The sequence below is a fragment of the Corapipo altera genome, unplaced genomic scaffold, assembly GCF_003945725.1.
Source record: "Corapipo altera isolate COAL_440 unplaced genomic scaffold, ASM394572v1 67, whole genome shotgun sequence".
In the NCBI taxonomy this organism is placed as follows: domain Eukaryota; kingdom Metazoa; phylum Chordata; class Aves; order Passeriformes; family Pipridae; genus Corapipo; species Corapipo altera.
The window spans coordinates 7,821,826-7,845,199 of NW_020884906.1; the positions used below are offsets into that span (position 1 = coordinate 7,821,826).

The 23,374-nt window shown below is 56.1% G+C and overlaps 1 protein-coding gene across 1 annotated transcript in view; it reads left to right on the top strand.

The window, feature by feature from the left end:
- Positions 1-23,374, top strand: part of MYO18B (myosin XVIIIB) — a 55,889-nt gene that overhangs the window by 804 nt on the left and 31,711 nt on the right. The window contains exons 2-24 of the mRNA XM_027652324.1: positions 845-1,000; positions 1,674-2,714; positions 2,955-3,021; positions 3,241-3,353; positions 3,526-3,702; positions 4,304-4,502; positions 5,166-5,308; positions 6,193-6,293; positions 6,826-6,889; positions 8,172-8,316; positions 11,989-12,159; positions 12,574-12,664; positions 12,973-13,165; positions 14,537-14,617; positions 15,035-15,185; positions 15,303-15,462; positions 16,240-16,423; positions 17,214-17,406; positions 17,819-17,928; positions 20,492-20,557; positions 21,909-22,037; positions 22,292-22,435; positions 23,076-23,165. Coding sequence (XP_027508125.1) covers positions 845-1,000; positions 1,674-2,714; positions 2,955-3,021; positions 3,241-3,353; positions 3,526-3,702; positions 4,304-4,502; positions 5,166-5,308; positions 6,193-6,293; positions 6,826-6,889; positions 8,172-8,316; positions 11,989-12,159; positions 12,574-12,664; positions 12,973-13,165; positions 14,537-14,617; positions 15,035-15,185; positions 15,303-15,462; positions 16,240-16,423; positions 17,214-17,406; positions 17,819-17,928; positions 20,492-20,557; positions 21,909-22,037; positions 22,292-22,435; positions 23,076-23,165 — 3,969 coding nt within the window. The remainder of the gene's footprint in view (positions 1-844; positions 1,001-1,673; positions 2,715-2,954; positions 3,022-3,240; positions 3,354-3,525; positions 3,703-4,303; positions 4,503-5,165; positions 5,309-6,192; positions 6,294-6,825; positions 6,890-8,171; positions 8,317-11,988; positions 12,160-12,573; positions 12,665-12,972; positions 13,166-14,536; positions 14,618-15,034; positions 15,186-15,302; positions 15,463-16,239; positions 16,424-17,213; positions 17,407-17,818; positions 17,929-20,491; positions 20,558-21,908; positions 22,038-22,291; positions 22,436-23,075; positions 23,166-23,374) is intronic.

Consider the following 23,374-nt stretch of genomic DNA (forward strand, 5'->3'; position numbering starts at 1 on the left):
GCCTGGTGTCATCACATCTCTCCCCACAGCACCGTCCAGCCTCACTGCCACCATGGCCATCTCCTCGCGCCTCGCGCTCTGGGAGCAGAAGGAAAGTCTCGGTCCGGGGTGGCACTGGTGGTGTTTCAGGGCTGCTCGTGCCTTCCTGGGGGCTCAGTCCTTGGGGGGGTTGCACTGCAGCAGCCTCTGGGGTTGCATCCCCACAGCTCCCTGCACACTTTGCTCCTGCTGTGTCCAACTCTGCTGGCTCCAGGCTCCTTCACAGCCTGATTGTTTTGGTTTGGGTGATTTTGCTGCTGTTGGATGCACAAGGGTCCCTGCCTGTCTGAGCCTGGCTGAGGCTGCAGGGTTTGGTGCTGATGCTGCTGAGTGGGGCTGTGGCTGGGAAAGCTGTGGGAAGTGGGGCTGGTTTTGGCCTGGGGGCTGGTTTTGGCCTGGGGCCTGGCACAGAGGAACAGACCTGCAGGGCTGCATGTGGCCATGGTGATGCTGGAGCTGCTTCTTGACTCACTGCAGCCAGGACAGATCCTCCTGTGGCCGTGCTGGGGCAGAGATGGCAGTGCACGTGGGCTCCTGCTGCACCAGCCCTTGGTGGCTGTGGAAATCCAGGTGCTTCTCTGTGGGCTTTTCTACTCAGTGCTTCTGCTCACCACAGCATACCCGAACCAGCCTGGTGCCCACAGGTGGCCTGTGGCCTCGCTGGGAGCCTGGGCAATGCCTGCAGCCGCTGGCAGAGCAGAGCAGGGTGCTGTTCTTGACTCCACTGCCACTAACGCGCCCACGGGGCTGTGCCGTGCCCTGTCCCCATGCCCACCCCGTAACCCACCTCTGCTCCTGTGAACAGATACGGGACGAGGACCGGGGGCCACCCCCGTCCGCACCCCCCCTGCTCCTGTCGGTCATCCCCGGGGGGTTCATCAAACAGCTCGTGCGGGAGACTGAGAAGGAGGCCAAGGCAGCAAGACAGAGGAAGGAGAGCAAGGCGAGCGGGAAGGAGGAGGTGAGTGGTGGTGAACCCCACACTGCACCGGGGTGTCCTGCTGGGCCACTGTCCCTGTGTCCCTGGGTGTCCCCAGCTGTCCCCAGCTCAGGGAAGTTCCTTGGGGGCTGAGGGGCTGTGTGGCCCCACGACACTGGCCAGAGTCAGGAATCTGAGGGTGTTTTGCATGAGCTGGGCTGGACAGCGAGGCCCAGGCTTGCAGCGTGGTGGCTGCAGCAAGCTGCAAACCCGCCCAGCTCCCAGCCTAGGGCAATTAATGCTGGAGAGTTCCTTAATGCCACTTGCCATTCTTGACTTGCTTTATTGGAAGGTGAGTAATTAAGCAGAGTGTGAGGCTCTCTGGTTCAGTGAAGAGTGCAGGAAGGGGAGCACGTGGGGTGTCTCCAGGAACAGCACCAAGCGGTGACCCAGAACGTGGCGGGTGGAGGGTCGGGATGTGGCCAAGGGGGAGGAGAAGGCCACCACTGATTGCCACCCTGCAGCCAGGTCCAAGAAGCCACCCACAGCCATTGGCTGTGCCCGGAGAGAATGGGTCAGGGCTAGAGCTCCGTACAGGGCTAGGGCTGTATGTGGCATGGTCAAACCACGTGGGGTTGCAGCTCCCAGGGCTGGGCTGAGGTTGGGTTCTTTGCCCTGTCCCTGTCAGATTCAGCTCCTCTCCTTTGCTTGGCAGCCCGTGGGGAAGGAAGGCGAGGCCCGAGCCAGGGACACCCCAGCTGCCAGAGGAGGGGGGGCCAGTGAGGAGCCACTGCGGAACGGGTTGAAGGTAGAGGGGCAGGGGGGCAAGGGGGTCACAGCCCCCCCATGCAAGGAGCTTCCCCCTGAAAAAGCTGCACCGGGGACCATCCCCAGAAGAACTCCATCCCCTGCACCCAGCCTGGCAGTGGCTGCCCTCAAACCAGCAGAGACACCCCCAAAACCAGCAGAGATCCCCCGCAAATCAGTGGTGGCATCCTCAAAACCAGCAGAAACATCCTCAAAACCAGCAGAAACATCCCCAAAACCAGCAGGAACACCCCCAAAACCAGCAGAGACCCCTCGCAAACCAGAGACAGCATCCCCAAAACCAGCAGAGGCTTCCTCCAAACCAACAAAGATCCCTCCCAAACCAGCAGAGACCCCTCGTCTGGAGGTTCCCAAGGTGGTAAAGCTGTTGTGCCCCAAGAAGAGCCCCAAGGACACCCAGCAGGGGGGCAGCCCCCCAGCTCCAGCCCCCGCCCCCAGCCAGGGCCCCCAGCGTGGCAGCAAAGTCCCACCAAAGGAGGGGGACTCATCCAAGGGGACAGACCCGAAGAGCACCAAGAAGGAGAAGGGGACACCCCCAAGGCACGAGGAGCCCCCAGCCAAGGGGAGAGCCCAGAGGGAGCCGTTTCCAGCCAACAAAGAGCTGGAGAAGATGAAGAAAGATGTTGGAGGTAGCAAGAAGGAGCCAAGGGAATTCAAAAAGCCTGAAAAAAACAAAAACAAGTCAGAGGAGCTCAAGGGGGAGCCGGGAGGAATCCAAGAGAAGTCCAAAGATGTGGGAAAGGAGGTGGGGAAGGTGAAGGAAGAGCTCAGAAAGGGTGAAGAGATGCTGAGAGAGAGCAAAGGGATGAACAAGAGCACAGACAAGGATGAGGCTAAAGAAACACTGGGAAAGAGCAAAGAGATTATCAAGAGCATGACTGAGGACCAGGGCAAAGAGGCATCGGGCGAGAGCACAGACAAGGACCAGGTAACGTGGATGTTACTCAGGGTTTTGGGGCACTGATGTAATTTTCTGGTTTCATGCAGCTCTTCTCATTCCCATGGGCTCAGCTGGGGGCTAGAGGGAAGGCAGACCTGGGGCTGGATGGGCAGGAAGCAGAGGGCCAGGGGGTCTGGCTGGAAGTGTTGCTGCCCAGGGGGCAAAAGCAGTTTGTTCAGCTCAGTTTTCCTCCCACTCTTGTCCAATTCCCCTCTATCCTCCCTGCAGGCTCCGAGGGACATTTGGTATGAAGCGGAGAAGGTCTGGCTCATCCAGCAGGACGGGTTCACACTCGGTAACTTGCCTTGCTCTGCCCTTGCTCTCCAGCACCAGAGATGAGATATGCTGGGAGCAGGGTGGGCACTGGGTGCTGTGCTGGTACAGTACCCATCCGTGCCCCAGTGTAGACATGGCTGGATTTGACCCCTTGGCATCTCCCCACGCCACAGCGGGCTCTGCCCCAGGCTGTCTCAGCTGTGCCAGGCTGGAGAGACTCATTAGCCTCTCATTGCAGCCACGCAGCTGAAGCCAGATGTGGGGACACCTGAGCTGCCAGCGGGGAGGGTGAGGGTGCGCCGGGACGAGGACGGCACCGTCACCGAGGTGGACGAGGACAGCGTGCAGCGGGTGAGCCCCCTCCCCATTTTGGGCTGGTGCAGGGCAGTGCCAGGGCATGATGATGCTTCTCAGGCCATCACCCCAGGCTGGCTGGGTCCCAGGTGTCAGGGTGCCAGTGTGGTCCAGCACAGCCTGTGCCATGAGAGCAGAGCTCGAGGTGTCTCTGGCTCTCCTCCCACAGACCAACCCGCCCAGCCTGGATCAGGCCGAGGATCTGGCCGCGCTGATCAGCCTCAACGAGTGCAGCGTCCTGAACACGCTGCGGCAGCGGTTCCGTGCCCGCCTGCCCTGCACCTACGCGGGGCCCAACCTGGTGGCCATCGCGCCCGGCCCCGCGCCCGCCGGCGGCGCGGGGAAGGTGAGCGGGGGGAACCGTGCGACAGCGGGATCTGCCGTGGGAAGCAGTCCCAGGGGAGGTGTTGGGACTGGGTCACCGACCCCCGTGGGGACAGTGGCGGAGGGCGCCGGTGTGGCAGTTGCCGGCAGGTGGCACCGTGGGACCGTCACAGTGCGGGGAGGCTCTGGGGACACTTGGGACCGGGGGTGCTCTGGGGACACTCGGAACCAGGAATGCTCGGAGCGGGGATGCTTTGAGGATGCTCAGGGCTGGGGATGCCCTGAGATCACTCAGGACCGGGAATGCTCGGGGCAGGGATGTTCTGGAGACACTCAAGACCAGGGGTGCTCTGAGGGATGCACCGAGGACACTCAGGACCAGGGATGCCTGGGGAGGGGGAATACTCTGAAGATACTGAGGGCCAGGGATGCTCGAGTCTGGAGGGGCTCTGAGAACACTCACGACCAGAGATGCTTGGGGAAGGGAGTGATCTGAGGACACAGTTTTGGGGGGTTATTCACCGTGGGGAGAAACCCATCGCCCTGAGTGTGAATGTCTTCAAGTTTTTGTCTACAAGAAACCTGTTTTGGGCTGTGCTTTACCACTCTCTCCCTGCCCGCAGGCTCCCAGGGGGAAGCGGGACAACCTGCCCCCACACATCTCCTCGCTGGCACACAGAGCCTACAGGAACCTGCTGATGCAGCGGCAGGACCAGGCCATCGTCCCCCTGGGGCGCAGCGGGGCCGGGAGGACCAAGTGCTGCCAGAGTGCCCTGGAGTACCTGGTGGGCACGGCGGGCAGCGTGGATGGCAGGGTCTCAGGTACAGGGCAGCAGGCTGCTGGCAGCCCCCACAGAGACAGTGCTGGGTGCTGGGCAGAGGCAACACATGGAGACTATGCAGGTTGGGGGCACACGAACACAAAGGTGATGCTATTTCCATCTAATGGCCTTGGTTTGCCCCATTCCTGGCCTGATTCATGCTCCTTGGGGTGCTTCCCGAGCGGCTGGTGTGGCTGCAAGTGCCACTGTCACCAGTGTGCCTGTGAGCACCACTGTCCCCATCGCAGACCTAATGGATTTGCTGTTTTGACAAACACCAGCATGAGCACCAGGAGGAAATTACTCGAATTATTCCCGTGCTTGGGGCAGCACCTTCCCACCTGATCAGGTTACTGGTGACGCCAGAGGAAGCGCTGCTCAGCACTCAGTGGCTTTAGAGGGCAGGGTTGGATTTCGGAGCTCTCTGGGTACACGGTGCTCCTGTAAACGGCTGACGAATGGCCCAGACCAGGGTGGAGGCGTGCTCAGGACAGCACTTCCCCTTCCTATCAGCAAGCACCTGCTCCCCTGGTGTGGGATGCCCAGCCAGCTCCCCGAGTGCTGGGACAGACCCCTGGGAGGAGCAGGCAGAGGTGAGCCAGGAGGAGATGCCTCCTCCAGGAATGCAGCAGGACTCAGCGGGGCTCTGGTGCTGGTTTTGCAGTGGAGAAGATCCAGGCAATGTTCACAGTCCTGGCAGCCTTTGGGTCAGTGACCACTGGCCACAACAGCAGCTCCACGCGCTTCTCCATGGTCCTGTCGCTGGATTTCAGTGCCACTGGCCAGATCACCGCTGCTCATCTCCAGGTACCTGTCACCTGGTGAGATGGGAGGGCTGTGGGTGAAACTGGGGGTCCTCGGGGTAGGGATGAACAACTCCTGTGCTGTGCTTCCCGGCCAGGCTGGGTGCAAGGAGTGATGCCCTGCTCCTCCTGGACCACAGGTGCCTAAATGGCACCTAAGCAGGAGTTCTGTCAGCCCGTTCCTCTCCCTGGCAGGGAGCTCGGAGCAGTGCTGGGATGAAATGTTTATGAGGAAATGTATAATTCAGGATTTCATTAGCAGCACCTCACACCGCCGCCTTGAGCTGACACCTCTGAGGGCTTTTATCACCATCAGGGCTCTTATCAAAGGCTCTTTAATCAGAGCTGCCTATGCCCCCAGGCCTCCTCTGAGGGAGGACAGGCCTTGAGCACCAGGGTTTCCCACTGCTGCCCCTGCTCTGCTCTGGGCACTGTCAGGGAGCCAGTGGCCTGGCAGGGCTGTCCTTGTGTAGGAGTGGCAACGTGGCCACTATGACCATCCGGGGATGTTCATGGGAGGATGGGACAGTCAGGGTGGGGGGACACACACCCAGCTCTGGGGTCAGCGCTGGCACTGAACACTTTTGGCAAGGCTGGACCTGATCTGGGCTTGTTTCAAGACCAGGCAATGACTTACCCAGATCCTGCAATATCTTTGCCAGGGCCATCACACTGCTCAGACCTCTGGAGGTGTGGTGGAACTTTGAGTGTTGCACTCATGGACTGAAATGCTGCCCTTGATGCCTGGGGCCCAATTTGCTTGCACAGCCCTGGGTGGCAAGAGCAGCCTCCAAATCCAACCTTGGCCCTGCAAGGAGAAATCCAGCCCCTCCTTGACAGCTCCCAGTAGCACCTTACCATCTCCAGTGCCCTCTGTTCCCTCCCCAGACCTTGCTGCTGGAGAGAGCCCGCGTTGCCCAGCAGCCTGATGGAGAGAGCAGCTTCAACGTGTTCCCCCTGATGCTGGTGGGGCTGGATGTGGCAGAGAGGTGGGTGTGAGGCTCCCACGGCACCGGGCAGCTCTGCTCCCCCCTGGCTGCCCAGCTGGCTACCCTCTGCCCAGAGGCTCCCCACTGTATATATGTAAATTCTCCCCATCCAGTGGGATTTTTGAGACCCCTCTGATAAGAGATTGTGAAAGCCACTGTGTTAGTGACACTGCAGGGGTCTGTATACACTTATATTAGAGATTTTTGATGAAACGGGGGCATTTTCTGGTGCTTTTTTGCCTCTTCACTAAAGCCGAAATTGGGGTGATAAGTGAGACAGGGATCCCTTTCCCTCTTGCTCTGGTTCCCCCCAGGCTGTGTGTCCCTGGGTGAAGGCTCCTGGTGTGTCAGGTGCCAGCTCGTCCCCCTGCATGGAGCAGTTCTGTGGTGACCTGTCCCACCCAGGTCCCTCAGATGGTGCTGTAAAGGGGCTCTGTGGGTGCCAGAGTTGCTCCCAGGGGGAGGGCAGGGGATTGGTGGTACTGGGGCAGGTGAAGAGGGAGCTTGACTCGTTTTCTGTAACTACTCCCAGGACGATGCTGCACCTGCACCAGTTGGCTGAGAGCAATTCCTTTGGGATCAAGCCATTCACGAAGGTAGGGAGAGAGAAATGCTGGAGCCCTGTGTCCACCTGCAGTGGGATGTTGCAGTGCACTCCCTTTGTCACCCTCAGTAAGAGGATATCTTGGGGTCCTTGGGTGCTGAGTGATTCGTGATGATGCCCCTGTACTGGAACCATGAAGGGAGGGAGTGAATGTTGGGATGTGAGGAAGGGTCTGCCCAAACAGCCCTCAGCACTCCTCCAACAGTCCCAGGAGAGGTGTTGGAACTGGGGCTGCCCTACCTGGGATCTGTCCTTGGGTTTTGGAAATGCCCCAGCCAGGTTGGGAAGAGATTCTGCTGCTCTGGGGTCCACTGCCCTGATGTTCCCCTGCAGAGCAGCAGCTCTCGGGAGCAAATGTATCCTTTGGGGAGCCCAGAATGTGATTTTTAGGGGCTAAAAGCTCCTCAGCTGATTCCCAGCTCCAAGCTCTCATTAGCCTGAGCCTTTTGCAGAGTCCTGGCAGATTGTCCACAAGCCAAAGCACTGGGATGAATTGCAGCAATCTGCAGTTACATCATCTATCAATGAATCCAATATCCCATCTTCATTAGGGAGCTCCTGTGCCGGTCCAGCAGCCAAGGGAATCAGTTGCTGGAGCAGCAGCTCCAAGGAGGGGACAATGAGGTCCTCACACTGCTGATGTAGCACATTTGGGTTCAGAGATGGGGTTTTACTCTCCTTTCATAGCCCCCCATTCCTGTGGGTTCCCCATCCCAGCATGGAGGGTTTTCCCACTGGTCCTGGCCTGGAGCCTGCAGCGCCAGGGCTGCACAGAGCAGCCTCAGCTCAGGGAGCGCAGGAGTGCTGGGGGGGAGTATCTGTGGTGAGAGGTGGCAGGCCCTGCTGGTGGCTGGGACCTGCACAGCTGTGGGCAGATGTGTTTGGTGAGAAGTGAGGGGATGTGGTTGGATGGAACCCTGGGTGACCTGGTCTAGTGGAAGATGTCCCTGCCCATGGCAGGATGTTGGGATGAGCTGAGCTTTAAGGTCCCTTCCAACCCAAACCACTCTGGGATTCTGTGATATAAAACATCTCCAGCTGCTGCTCTGTAGACACTCTTAAAGTCGGAATTATGTATCCTTGTATGACAGGGCAATGTAGACCAGGCTCTCGAGGAACCTGTCGGGGACTTCTCCATCTGCCCAAACGGTTGCAAGGGTCCCTTATTGCCTTTTCCCTGCATGGTTTCCATGCTCCCTTTTGTCGTGTACCACCCCTGCCATGATGCTCTGGCAGAGGTGGTGATGTTCCCCCCCATGTCTTCCCTCCTGCAGCCTGAGGAGAAGCAGAGAGCCTCGAAAGCCTTTGCCCAGCTCCGGGCTGCCATGGGCACATTGGGCATCACCACGGAGGAGCAGGCGGCCGTCTGGCGCATCCTGGCCGGCATCTACCACCTGGGAGCCGCTGGCGCCTGCAAAGGTGAGGGAGCTCCTGCAAAGGTGAGGGAGCTCCTGCAAAGGTGAGGGAGCTCCTGCAAAGGTGAGGGAGCTTCTGCAAAGGTGAGGAGGTTCCTGCCTCTCCATCCCTTACACCTCATCTCGGAGCTGGGGGTTGGAGCAGGGAGGAGACGTGTCCTGGTGGTGTTTGGTGCTGGGGTGTGTGGGACATGGGGAGGTGTGAGGGGGTGATGCTCATCCCGAGGCTGTTCCATTTCTGGTGGCTCCAAGCTCCTTGTCACTCATGGAGCAGCTGGGTGATGTGGGGTGCTGGTCTCCTGTCCCGCTGGGGCTTCTGGAGGGGATCACCAGCTGCATGTGGACAGGACAGGGCTGCAGGACATCACCTTGTGCCAGCACCTTGGGAAGGACTAGGGTGGGTGACTTGTTCTTTTGCACGTTGTCCCCAATGACACTGCAAAGGGACAGCTTCAGGTAGCACTGATTTTATGATCTCTTGAGTGCCTGCCACAGTAACTGAATTATAATAGGCTGAGTCTGGATGAAGATTGTATTTATAAAGACTTTGTTAATACAGGCGAATAGAAATTACCTTATCCCTTATAAATTATTTTAGGACGTGCTCTAACCCGTTTTAGATGCAGCCACATTGATTTACACACTTCAGTTTATGAGGGCTGCATAAAAGCTGCCATAAACTAAGCCACAGACATTTATAAATGTCTCTGCAACATGTCATAACACATCTTATGGTAATTTATACCATTAATCATTTATTAATTGTTTTAAAAGGATGGATGCTGGCATCACTTAGAGTGAGTTCTCTTTCTCCTCTCTGGTGTTCTCTTTCCCCATCTCCATCTCCTAATGCCCTTCCAACTTCTAAAGATGACCCTGTGGTCTCAGGCTGATGTGTACGAGAAGGCTTTTGCCAAAAAAAAAAATTGAAGGCCCTTCTGGCCTGTGAGTTTTCAGGAGAACAAATTTTGGAGGCGCGTCTCGTTTTGGGAGTGCTCAGCTCAAGGGCAGGTGGAAGGACAGTCACGGTGGTGGGGAAGCTGAGCTGCTTTGTTCAGACTTCCTGCACATTCTGTCCTGAGTCCCCTGTAAATCTGGGAGAGAATTGAGTGCTGTATCCAACAAATACTGTGCAATTCTTTCAGCGTGAACAGGAATGGGAACAACGGGTCCAGACAGGGCTGCGGCTCCCAAGCACACTCAGGTGTGGGATTAACAACCAGAGCATGTCTCAGTGTCGCTCGCTCTGGTATTGATTCCCCCATCGTGTGTCAACAAAAGGGGAGAAATGAAAGGAAATATGGATAAAAAATGGATCAAAGCCAGATGGAGCAAAAGTCTCAGTGGGGGCCACGAGGCTTTTAATGTGGTTAAACCTGTCTCAGGATAGCCATCTCTTCCCTTCCCCTTTCACGCCCTTTGATGTTGTGTATTCAAAATCCTCACCTTGAAATCTCACCAAAGGGAACCTCAGTGCTGGTTTTTCACGGCATTCAAAAGCCATCCTCATCCCTCGTGGCGGCCCCAGCACGTGTTAAATGGGCCCCAGGGTGGGTTAAAGGCACCTTTTTCCCTTCTCTCCTCACACGTTCAGTTTGTTCAGGAATAAATCAGGAGGGAACAGCACCACCTCTTCCTGGATGAGAGTAGAAAATGCATTTGCAGCTACAAAAACACCGAGAAGAAAAGGTTGAATTTCAAAAGCCTGCTTTGCTCCATCCCGGTGTCAGCCCTTCCCGCTGCCTTTGAAATGTGTTAGAGCAGGTCTTTTAGTGGGAAAGCAGCCTGGAAGCTGGAGGCCAGCGGGGTATCCTGGGTACCATTCACCTGAGTGCTTCAGTCCCTTTGTGGGCTGCAGGATATCCCCTGTTTTCCTTTATTCGCTGCCTCTTTAAGCGGGAGGGAGGTTTGGGGCGCAGCAGGGGTCGACGTTCAGCTCGCTCTCAAGCTGTCCCTTTTGCTGGCTGATATAAAAATAAAGCCCTGTGGCTCCCTGAGGGCTCCCAGCCCTCACCTGTAATGGAGGTGATGTGATTCCAGCAGCTGCAGGTCACCAAATCCTCCTGGTGCTACCGCAGGTCTTTGTTGTGGTCAGAACAACACCCCCCAGTCACTGCAGTGAGGCTGCTGCAAACCCAGGGTCCTGAACCCCTTAGAGGGAGGAAACCACACAGGAGGTGGGGTCTGGAACCTGCTGGTCAGGTGAGGAAGGCTCTGAGCTCCCCCAGACCCTGCAGAGGGTGGTGGTACCAGAGGAGCATCATGCCCTGGGAGGTAGGAGAAGGAACATCCCTGTTTCAGACCCAGGAAACCAAGACATGGAGCAACGCAGAGACGGGCTGGGCCTGTGTCAGGGCTGTAGCAGGAAAGGCTGAGCTGGGGTCCCTGTGAACAAGGCAAGGCTGGTGCTGACCCTGTGTTTTTCTCCTGCTCCTCTTAAATATTAAATGGGCCAAAGTAATTCCCTTTATGTGTTAAAGCCGGTGAGTTTTCCATCATCACATTACACCCAAGAGGGTCATGTGATGCTGCTGCTGGTTATAGTCTGTGAAGTGTGAAATGGTGCCTGGGCTCCTCTGGGGCTGAGTGGAGCCTCTCATTTTTCTCAGGGTGCTGGAGTGGCCAGTGTGGAATGCCAGCTCTGGGAGCCTGGCTGGCACAGCAGGCCTGTGCAGCCCCGGCTCCTCAGCCTCTCTGCTCACTGGCAGGCAGGAATCTTGTGTCTGTCAGGAATCAGCCTCTGTCCAGCCAGCTCAGATTAGAACAAGTGAAAACAGAATAAATCAAAGCCAAGAGTGTTGAGGCAATTCCTCTGCCTGCTCCAGCACAGCCCTTGATGTTGGAGTCCTTCAGTCAGCATAGAAAATACTGAGAAAGGATCAAAGGGGAAGGGAAAGGGAGGTTGACTCTCGTGGGTGTGCTGTGAAGCAGCACCCAGCCCTCAAGCCCTGCTCTGTGCATCCCCTTGACTGGGAGTGGGTCCCCCATGGGCTTCCCAGGATGTGCCACCTCTTGCTCTCCATCCCAAAGCCTCTCCCCTGCTACCAGCCACCAGCTGTGTTTTAAGGGTCCATCTTAGCTGTGACCCCCCCGGGCTTCTCATCCACCACCCAAAAGTGCTACCCTGAGGTCTCTGAGCGACTCTGTTTGCCTGCTCCTCTTCCTGCTCGTTCTCTGTGTTCCTGGGCATGTGCCAGTCGGCTGCCTCCACAGCACCTGGATTTGTAAAAGGATTAATCCTGCAGATTACTTCCCTATTGATTTTAGTCATTAAGATGGAGTCCTTATCACTGGATATAAGTACCAAGTGGAGCTCTGCTGCTGCTGTGGGGAGGAATGCTGCTCCTGGGCTGCTGGGACAGCAAATACTGCTGGGGCCAAGAAAGGTGATCCAGGATTTCGAGGGATTGCTTTGTAATCCCATCAGTTCCCATCAGCACATCTGCTGGTTTGCTCCACCGAAACTCTTGAAATACACAGCATTACTGATGCCTGGCTGGTGGCAGCCTGGGTGGGTCGCAGGGTTCATCTGGTCCCTGGACTTGCCCTTAATAATTTTGACCTTGGAGATACACATGGGAACAGGTGGGATGTTTGCTGGAGACATTGAGCCTGCACCCAGCTCTGCTGGTGCTGGCCCTACCTGACTCCCTCGTGCCCCTGTCTCCCTCCCCAGTTGGCAGGAAGCAGTTCATGAAGTTCGAGAGCGCGAGCCGCGCTGCCGAGGTGCTGGGCTGTGACCCGGAGGAGCTCAGCACTGCCGTCTTCAAACACCACCTGAAGCAGATCCTGGCGCAGGTGACGGCACGGGGCCGGCAGCCACCCCTGGCTGAGGAGAGCCCGGCAGGTACTGGGTTGCTGCATCCCTGTTCCCTTTATTTTGGGGGATAGGGAATTGCGGGGTGCTGCACCGGGAGCAGGTGGAGGGTCTATGTGGAGAGGCAATGCACCCCGTTCTTCTCAGGCAGTGAGGCCCATTTAGGTATGTTAATATTAATTAAATCATTCACTGTGCTGCCCTCAGCTTTCCAGTTGCCCCTGCCTGTCTTTCCTTAGGGACACACAAAGATCAGGTGAATTCAGATAAGTGATTTGGCTTAAACACTGTGAGAGCCCTGAGTATAAAAAGGGGAAAACCCCCAAACTTGAGAGGGCAGCAGAGTGGGCTGCAATCCTGAGTGCCATCTCAGCTCTGTGCTGGCTGAACTTGGCTGGAAAGAAATGACGTGTCTGTGCCTGGTCTTCCCTCCACCTGTGCCAGGGCCGAAGATGACGGGTGTGGAGTGTGTGGAGGGAATGGCCTCGGGGCTCTACGAGGAGCTCTTTGCTGCTGTCGTCTCGCTGATCAACAGGTACAGAACTGCCGGGCACTGGGGAGCTGGGGGATGGCAGCCCCTTCTCCAGGGGCTGCTGAGGAGGAATCTTTGCTGGGGCTCTCCGGAGAGAGGAATGGAGCAAGTGACTGCTGCCTGCTGGAAAAATAGGAAGTTGTGTGAAAATCTTTGTCTGGGAGAGCACACTGACACTTGGGACCTCCCGTGTCCTGCCCTCCTGCGGCACAGGCAGCCTGGCACAGAGACCTGGCACCGTGAGTGCCTGGTTGGGATCACTTCTGCTGTCTGTGGGTAAATCCCAGTGGTGTGTGTGGCTCTTTTCTCAGGTCCTTCTCCTCCCAGCACCTTTCCATGGCTTCCATCGCCGTGGTGGACACCCCTGGCTTCCAGAACCCGCGTCACCAGCGGGCCGAGCGAGCGGCCACCTTCGAAGAGCTGTGCCACAACTACGTGCAGGAGCGGCTGCAGGGGCTCTTCTATGAGAAAACCTTCCTTCTGGAGATGGAGAGGTACAGAGAGGTGAGGAGTAAGGGCTGGGAGCAGCGTCCTGGGGAGCAACTTCCCAGTGCCTGGGGACGGGGCTGCCTTTGGCCCAGTGGATCCCTGTGCCCTGCCATGGTGTGAGTGAATAACTCAGTAGCTTTAACGGGAGGAGTGTCACAGAAACGGGGAGTCTGTACAGAATAGTAGGCTTGAGCTGTGTCTCTCTTTCCCTCCTGCCCCAGTCCTGGATCCTCTTGGCTGTTTCTGACATGCCAGAGATGCCAGGCTCTCTTGGTGTCTTTGTGGAACCCCCCATGGCAGGGGCATTGGAACTAGGTGATTTTTAAGGTCTCTTCCAACCCAAACCATTCTGGGATTCTATGATATACTTGCTGCAGCTCAGGAGGCTTTGTGCCCTTCTGTTGGCACAGCTGACTTTTTCCTCAGATGATGAATAATAGAGAATAGAAAAGAAAATGATAAATTATTGCAGAAATAAGCTGCCGAGAAACCTACAAGCAGAGATGAACTTATTATTAGGCTTGCAGGAGTTACTTTAATGCCTCTAGCCCTGGGAAAATGGTTGAATTCCCATGGTTTAATACTCACACATCACTTGCGCCGAGTAAGGATGGATGTGCCCTTCACTAGTGATGAATACATAATTGCCTGAGCTTGGAATGCCGGAGGGCTCCGCAGGCTCCTCTTGCCTGGGCTTTCCTGCTGGCTAAGGATAGTGCAGGACACATCCCTGTGAGCCCCAGGACTGCTCTGTGAGCCCTGGGATCGCTCACTCCCAGCACTGGGTCACGCATGGGATGACAATGGCACCTGCCTTTGGCAGAGAGAAACTGGGTCTCCACTGCTGCTTTCTGCTCTGCCTGCAGACCCATATTCCTTGGCAGATCCTCTCCATGTTGCCATGGAGAGACACTGAAGCCATGGCTTTTGCTGAGCATCCCCAGTTCAGGCCATGCTCCCCCTGCCCCTTTGGGGGCCTCCCAGACATGGTGCAGGGGGTGTTGGGAAGGGGGATGAGCCCTGCAGCCCTGGGCTGAGGGAGGAAAACAACATCTGCAAGCTGCAAATTAAATAATTGATTGCTTTCTTGCTGCTTTCTTGTTAAGAAATAATTATCAGTTGTAATACATCAGTTGTTATCACCTCCATGATTTATCCAGCTTGTCTGACACACCCAAAACACCATTCCATGGAGCGAGGGGGTCCCGATAGCCCTGCCCACAGGGACAGGCACGGCCATTCCTCTGTGTCACGGCAGAGGCAGCTCCAATGGCACCTCTGGTCCCCTGGATCCCTGCCTTCCTTCACATCCCTGGCAATGGATCTCCTGTTGGCTTCCAGATGCCAGACCATGACTGAAGCAAGCTTTTAAATAATGTTTTCCAGGAAAATGTTGAGGTGTCTTTTGATCTTCCAGAGCACTCTCCACTGGCCACGCTGTCCATCATCGACCTGAGCTGCTCCCAGGTACCCTGTCCCTGTGGGCAACATGGGAGCTCTGCATCTTCCTTCTCAGGGCAATGTGGGTTCAAAGGGCATAGAGGGACCCTATGGAGTGTCCCAGAGCAGCCTGCAGTGTTGCAGGGAAGGGCACAGCATCCACCAGGAGATTTGTTTGCTTTTTAAAATACAAGCACCCTCCCTGGCCAAGCCCTGCTCCCTGTCACCCCTCCCAGCCTGGCTGCAGAGCCGGGATGATGACCTCCTCTGGAGCACTGTCACTGGGCAGGGCTCAGGGTGATGAACAGAGATAGATCAGGCTAGGAGGGTCTCATGGCCACAGCTGGACAGTGGGAGCAGGTTGGAGGGAGTGGGCTGGCGTGGCTGTGGCTGGAGCCCACAGCCCTCCTGCCCCTTCCCAGCACCAAGGGCTGTCTCCCTCAGCAGCCACAGGTGCTGCCAGGCAGCCCCGGGGCTGATCGCCGGGGGCTGCTGTGGATCCTGGACGAGGAGGTGCTGATCCCAGGCTCTGGGGACAGCACTGCCTTCAGCCGCCTCTGCTCCTACTTCGGCACGAAGGGACCCGACCAGGAGGGTAAGTTTGGCTCAGCTCAGCTGCCCAGCCTCTGGCACTGCCATTTGGCTTTGGAAATTTGAGAAATGCAGCCAATTAAACATCTGACTTTTCTCTGGGCTGCTGTTGCTGTTGCAGGGGATGGGCACATGCGCCGGTGTGAGCAGGCGCTGCACTTTGAGATCTCCCACCAGCTGGGCACCGACCCCGTGCGCTACGACCTCTCGGGCTGGGTCAGCAAAGCCAAGTTCAACCTCTCAGCCCAGAATGCCATCCAGGTGCTGCAGCATTCCACAGTGTAAGTACCAGGGAGGTTTCGCGGTGCCAGTGGTGAGCCCTGTGCCTGCAGGAGTGGGATGGGGATAACCCTGCCATGAAGCTGGGGCTGGACATTGCAAACCTGCCCTGGCTTTGGCCATGGAGGGGGAGGCACAGAATTGTGTCTGTGTCACAGAACAAGGGGGGAAATGGCTTTCCACTGACAGAGGGCAGGGTTAGATGGGAAGAAATTCTTCCCTGTGAGGGTGGGGAGGCTCTGGCACAGGTTGCCTAAAGAAGCTATGGCTGCCCCATCCCTGGAAGTATTCAAGGCCAGGTTAGACGGGGTTTGGAGCAATCTGGTCTAGTGAAAGGTGTCCCTGTCCCAGCCCATGGTCTAGTGGGGGTCCAGCACGTGTCAGAGCCATGAGACATCACCAGCTCCCTGTGCAGCAACTACCCAGATTTTCCCACTGCTTTTAGGAACTTGTAAACTAAATTGGAATTGAAAAGGAACCAAGATGCTGCAGGTTTCTGCACACACAGGGGATTTTTACCTTCTGCTTGCACTCTCCTGGCTTGTTTCATTTTGTGCTTCAACTCAGGGAAGGTTTTACAGCAGTGAACAGCTCAGTGCCCGGACCAGAGAGGAGTGAAGTGGTGAGGGGCGTCTCAGCACCCTTCTCCGCTCCACAGAGAAGCACAAATCTGAATCTGGGGCCCCGGCTGTTGCATCCCTGTAGAAGGGGTTGGGAAGCCAAGGTCTCCCACCCCCAACTGCAGCCCCAGTGCCCCATCCCATGTCTCATCCCCACAGCCCCTCGGTGAGGGAGCTGGTGCAGCCGCGCGCGCGGGCGCCGCTGTCCTGCCGCGCCGTGGCCGGGCTGGAGGGACGATCCCAGGCCGCCCTGCACCGCAACACCTGCCTGAGGAAGACCTTCGCCAGCAGCTTCGCAGCTGTGAGGAAGAGGTCGGTGTGTGCTCAGATCAAGCTGCAGGCGGTGAGTGCTGCTGTCAGGACCCTCGTGGCTGTGGGTTGGGGGTTTTATGGCACGAAGTATCGTGGCCCTGCACTGAGACCCTGCCTTGGACACACTCCTTCTTACTGGAGGAGCCCTGCACCCCCCCATCAGTCACCTGCTGCCCCAGGAGCTGGGTGACCATTGTGGCTGTGTCTCACCTGGGATACTGCTCTGGCCACGGGTGACCACGAGCTTCCTCAGTGCTGCTGTCACTCAGGGAGAGCATTGCCGGCAAACAGATCATGAGCAGATTACACAGAACCTTGCTGTGCCGCAGTTTAATCCTCTTAAGCACTCAGACAGTAAACTACCCCTTAGTGCTGGGCACATGCCAAGTTCCTGCTGCTCTCAGCTGTAATTAGGTGCCCAAACTCTCTCTCAGAGATGAGGCTCAGGCTCTGCTGACTCCCCGGCCAGCCAATTTTGGGGTCCCTGTCCCTGGCAAGCCCTACACCCAATGTCCCTCAACCATGATTATCTTTGAGGTCCCTTCCAACTCAAAGCATTCTATGATTCTATGAACCCTGGTAAGTTTTTGCATCTCATCAACTGAAAACATGAGACATTAGGAGGAAGGGTCTGTGACCTGCACCCCTGTGTTCATCTGTCTGACCAGACCTGTTCTTAATATGCTTCCTAAGGGCTTGGAGGTGACTCCTTCACCTACCCAGACCCACTGCAGCAGGGAGCACAGGGAGCATTTCCCACTGCCAGCGTGTGCTGCCCCTTTGTCCCCCTCCATCCCCATTGACCTCTGCTTGCCCTACAGGACGCCCTCACCAACCTTCTCCGACGGTCCCGGCTGCACTTTGTCCACTGCCTCCTCCCGGGAATGGGGTCGGAAGGGCCGGTCCCTCGTCCCCCTGCACCACCCGACGCAGCCCCAGAGCTGGACGTGGTGGCCCTGAGGACCCAACTGGAGGGGACCCAGCTCCTGGACGCCCTGCGCCTGCACCGTGTCGGTACGTCTGGCCCCGCCTCTGCCATATGGGCTGTGCCCGTCCCACCCACCACTGCCACCCTGCCCCTGCCTCAGCCCTTCCAGGCTCTGCCCATCGCCCGCTTCTCACCAGCCCCATTTCAGAAACACCCAAAATTTTTCTTGCTGCTTTTCGCAGGGGTTCCCAACCCCTCTCCTGCCTGGGTGGCTGTGGCTCCATTGGGGTTCTGCCGTGCTCCGCCTGGAGCATGGATGCATCCATGCATCAGGCTGGACCTGCATCAACCACAGTCACAGTTAATGTCATGGGGAAAGGGACCTGAGCAAGAGGACATGCCACACTTCACAGCCCTCTCCGACCAGGTCCCTCCCCAGTGTCCCAGTGGCAGTGCCCCAGGAGTGGTGCAGCCCCCAGCATGTCTGTCTGCCTCCAGGGTACACGGATCGCCTGCTCCTCACACAGTTCCGAAGGCGCTTCCAAGTCCTGGCTCCGGAGGTGATGAAGAAACACACCTCTGCCTACGAGGTGCCAGATGAGAGCAAGGTGTGTGCTGGGCTGGCTGGGGGACAAAGGCTGAGACCCTCACATGGGGCTGTGCTGATGCCAGAGCTATTTCAACCCTCCCTCGTGCCATCAGGGCTGTCTTTGCATGAGGAGCAATTCCTGGAGCTCTTAGATTGGATATTAGGAAAAATTCTGTCACTGGAAGAGCTGTGAAGACCTGTAATAAGCTGCCCAGGGAAGTGATAGAGTCACCATCCTTGGAGGGGTTTAACAGATGTGTGGATGTGGCACTTGGGGACATGGGTTAGTGATGGCCTTGGCAGTGCTGTGGGAACAGTTGGACTTCATGATCCTATAGAGCTTTTCCAACCAAAATGATTCCATGATTCTAAACACGAGGCTGCCCTCAGGAACTAGGAGAAGGAGAAACCCCCATTCAGCACAGCTCTGGGCAGCACACCAGCATTGGTGATCAGGTCTGGGAGTCTCTGGGCTAGCCCACAGATTGGGCTCTGGGCTCTCAGAGCTCCTTAGCAAGGATCGGGAGTGATCCGTCCATGGGGCTGCGTCCTGTGTGGGTACAGCCTCCTGCAGCACTGGATTTGGGGGATGGCTTTGCTTCCTGCTCCTCTTCACCCTCCCCATGGTGCCCAAGCACAGAGGGACATGGATCCTCCAGCAGCTCGGCAGGGCAGCTGAGCTCAGCTCTGCATCCCAGAGTCTCTCCCCTGAGGACTGTTTTTGCCAAGGCAGTAAATTCCTGGAGTGGGCTGTGCTCATGAGCATTATTGCACCATGGAGAGGACTTGGAGAACTCAGTCTGTTATTGTGTCTTTTTAATACATGAGGGGAAATGGCTTTGACAGTCCTGTGTGCTGAGGATTCCTGCTTGTCCTGGTTTGCAGGACAGGGTGCAAACTGAGGGCAGGATCTCTGCATTGCTGTGGCCCAGCATGACAGCACTCCATCCCTCTTCCTGGATCCCTTAAATCCGGCTGGCTGAGGACAAGCCAGCCAGCATTCCCAGGGACCCAACGGAGCAGGGACCATGGGGTCTCCTTGGGTATTTGGCATCACCTGCAGCCCAGGGTGGCTCCTCACCTCGTCCCACTATGCCTGAAAGTCAAAGGAGCTCAGGAAGGAAGGTGGGGATGTGCCAGTTTTATTTGTTTCCTAATAAATTTGTAGCAAAACCATGGAAGAACCATCTCAGCCCCTAGGATAAGGCTATGGGTGAGCTGGGAAGAGCTAAGAGGAGAAGAATTAAAGCTGAGCACGTGCTGTGTTGTGCAAACTGCCCGCCAGCGTGTGCAAAGGCAGTTAAGACCTTGGGATTTAATAAGACAAGTTTGACAGTCAGAAAAGGTCAATATTGCTCTGAAATGCTGTTGAAGGCAGAGGGTGCCTTGTCAGCAGGGTGTAAGCAGGGGATCTGGAAAATCCCATCCTCCCTGGAGCTTGCTGCTGCAAGGTTTTGTTGGCTGGGGACTGCTTCCTGGGAAGAGGCATTAACCTGACCGCTGGAGCAGGGGAGATGCTCATCAGCAGTGAGGTGACAGTGCAGCAACAACTGGCCCTGTGCTTGTGCTGGGATGGGGATGAGATGGAGAGGGGGATGGAGAAGGAGTGGGGATGGAGGTGGGGATGGGGTGGTATCATGCTGCACAGCCCTACACCAGTCCCAGCAGTGCTTCTGGAGCAGGGCACAGCCACAGCGCTGGTGCTTCTTTGCCTCCAGCACGGGATTTCATGCCCTGTGGTGGTTCATATCCCCATTCCCTGGTGTACTCCATCCCACCCCTGCATGGCTGCTGGTGAGACCAGGAGTGAAGTTCTGCTGCACAAGATATTCCTGGATCCATGGTGAAATATTCATCCCATGGGTTTGTCCTTTGGGAAGGAGATGTGTGAGGCTGCCAGAGGATGTTGTCTGGAGTGAAGTATCAGCAGAGGATTTCTGTTACCACCCATCCATCCAGACAGCATTTGCTGCCCCAGGGGAATGTCTGGCGTTGCTGCCTGTTATGTTCCTGTGTCGGTCCAAAGCTCAGAGTAATTGAGTTCAGGCTTCTCCCCTTGACTAATCTCCTGCTTGAATCCCTGTGAGGGTTCTGTGCTGTGCTGGTGGGCTCGGGGGGAATTCTGTACTTTTCCACCTGCTTTGGCTTCGTGGGACAAGCTGTTGGTGAGGTGAGCAGAAGGGGGGCACTGAGTGCAGTTGGTTGTAACTGGGACAGGCTCTCACTGTCCCCTGTGTCACCTCCTCCCAGGGCTGTCCGGGCATCAAGGTCCTTCCAGACCAAGCATGGCAGCAAAAGGGGGAATAACTTTCATGCAGCTGCAGATCTCTGCCCTTCATCCCACCAAAAGCCTCCAGAACAGAAAGTCCTTACACCAGGACTTATGTCTGGGAAGGTGGGCTTTGGCATGGGGAAGAAGAAAGGAGAGCAGAGCTGGATGTACATTTATGGGTTGCCCATAAGCTGGATGCACCTTACCGGGCATCCTTGAGGACCAGGGATCCCTGCACCCCATTTCAGCAGGCTCATGGCAGGGTATAAATGTTTTCTGAGCAATTCCACGATGTGCTCCTTCTCCACAGGCTATAGAGGAGCTGTTCCAGGCGCTGGATCTGGAGAAGAAGAGCATTGCCATAGGACGCAGCCAGGTATCGTGGCTCCAGTCCCTGCTTCCCCATTGCTCTCGGTGTGTGGGGGCACAGCCTGCCCTGTGCCAGCTGCTCAAAGCTTCCCAAACTGGGAAGAAAGCTTCACCTTCGCTGCTCGACATGGCACCAGGTGGGCTGGGAAACTGAGCCTCACCAACAATCAGCACAGAAAGCTCCTAATTCATATCTGAAAGCAGTACCCTGGATAAAATCTGTACCTGATTAACAAAATCCAGCCCCTCGTGGCATTGATGTCTCATAGGAGGGAATGGGCCTTGAACAGTTCATGGGTTTGGTGGACTGGGGTTCACATTGCAAAGCCAGGCAGCTGTCACAGCAACAGTGTTTGAACTCAAATGTAATGGTCTCAAAGAAAAATTAATTTCCTGTGCATGCTTGCCTTCAGCTCTGCAGTCTGTAAAGAAAGAATTCATGAAATGGCTCTGCGGAGCAAAATAACTTTCTTTTATTCTGCACAGCACAGTTTGCAATTATCTCTTCTCTGGAACCCTTGTTATTAATCAATAGCACGATGGCAGCTCCGGTCACATCTCGTTGTGGAGGAGTTCTCTTTGCCGTTGCTTTGAGCATTGATTTTGTACTGGCTTCGAAGCTTGCTGGGTTGGGGAGTTAATACAGACATTAATGAGGCAATTGAATAGGTGGTGGAGCAATCATGGCATTAGCTTGAGAGAGCGAGTTTCCTTGGGATTGTTCTTTGATTCAATTTGGCATCTTTAAAATGCAGCTCTTTGAGCACCCGCTGGCCTCACACGTGTTCTTCAGGGGTTATTAAAGCTGTGTTATGCAAATGGGCTGCGATAGTTGTGAGCACCTGTATCCCAAGTCCTGGTCCTGTATCCCGAGAGCTTTGCCAGGCAGTGACCCAGAGATACCTTAAACACTCAGAGGTTGATACCGGGCTGAATTCAATGGCATCAGCAGATCTCTACCATTGACAGGGTGTTTGTGACCAGTCCAGTGAACGAAAACAACGTGGCTCGCTATCCTAATGCTCTGTTGCTGTTACCTGTTTGTAGCTGGTTTTACTTGTGCATAGCTATGTGTTACTGTGCGTGTCTGTGTGCTGCCTGTGCTTATCTCTGTATTGTCTGTGTGTATCTGTGCACTGCCTGTGCATGTCTGTGTGTTACCCATGCGTAGCTGTGTCTGACCTGTCAGAAGGCACTGAGATATCCATCCGTCCCTGCACTGGGGGGAACGGGCAGCATCCCAAGGGAAGGGTTTTGAGGAATTGCACGTTGTGATAGTCAATGCTTCTGTTAAACAGGAGGAGGGAGAGGTTTCAGTCCCTGTCCTGGGGATGTGTAACCTCTGTACTTGCTCTCAGGTGTTCCTGAAGCCAGGGGTCATCTCCAGACTGGAGAAGCAGCGTGACAAGCTGATAGCCCAGAAGATGACCCTGCTCCAGGCTGCTTGCAAGGGCTTCCTCAGCCGCCAGAAGTTCAAGAGGTTGAAGGTACCCATCCCGTTGGTTAGGGACACCTGTGCCCACTCGGATCAGCGCTGCTGGGATATGGCCCAGAGCATCCAAATTACAGTTCTTTTGAGCTCCTTTGAAGGGTACCCGCTTTGCCCTGCCCCGTGGGCAGCCGTGAGATGCCACACTGCCATTCCCTGACCTCCTCTGCCACCTCATCCCCCTCCAGCCTGGTGCCCCAGCCTCGTCCTTCCTGGCTGGGTGAGGGTCACTGTTGCTGCGTCTCCCCACAGATCCAGCGCCTCGCCATCCGCTGCATCCAGAAGAACCTGGTGGTCTTCCAGGCAGTCAGGCACTGGCCCTGGTGGCAGCTGCTGAGCCACGTGCGGCCCTTGCTCAGTGTTAACCTGGCGGAGGAGCAGCTCCGTGCAAAAGAGGTGTGTACTGAGGGATGGGATGGGTGGGATGGGACAGATCAGTGCTAAATTCCTAGTCAATCTTCCCTGGTGTCCTGTTCTCTCTGTTGCCTGAGTGAGGTTTTAACAATATATTTTCAGGCTGGTTCAGCTGAAATAAAAGCTGCCTAAACCCACTTGGGATCCATCAGGCCCCATCACCCGTTAACCCCTGTTTTTATCACAACTCTGCACGTTCTGCCTCTGCTCAGTGTTGGACATCAAAGCAGGACAAGGCTGCACGGAGCAGCTCCTGCTGCCTGGAAAGGAATCACAGTCAACACTGTGCCTTTGCACTGTGCTGTGATACCTGCCAGGGCCCTGGGACGCTCTCTGGGCGTGATACAGGCCTCTGGCTGTTCAACCCAGGCTTTTGAGGTTTGCTGCTTTCTCATAAAATGTGCTCTACGCACACCCAAGCTGACATTGCCTCCGATGGAATTCATGTCAAGAGCTGTAGTCCCAGCAATTTGCAGTGAGCAGCCTTCAAAATTGCCTGGTAAATTTTACTAATAAGGCAGCTATGTCTCTTCCACTTATTTTGAACAGAAAACAAGGTTTTCATAAATAAACCAAGGATGCTGGAACTCTCCGTGTGTGTTTTTTTCCCAATCTTCCCTAGGAGGAGCTGGCGGCGCTGAGAAGGAAGCTGGAAAAATCCGAGCAGGCATGCAGTGAACTCAGGCAGACTGCAGAGAGGCTGGAGAGCAAGGTACAGCCCCAAAACCCTCTGATACAGCCCCAAAACCCTCTGATACAGCTCCAAACACCTCTGGAACAGTCCCCAGTGCCTCTACCACAGCCCTGCTTGGCTAGGTTGGGAATGAAGCTGTATCAGGATGAATAAGAGCACCAGTTCCACCACAGCTGGAGGAGCCGTGGGCAGCAGTGGGGTGGGCAGTGGTGGTTGCCAGCAATGAC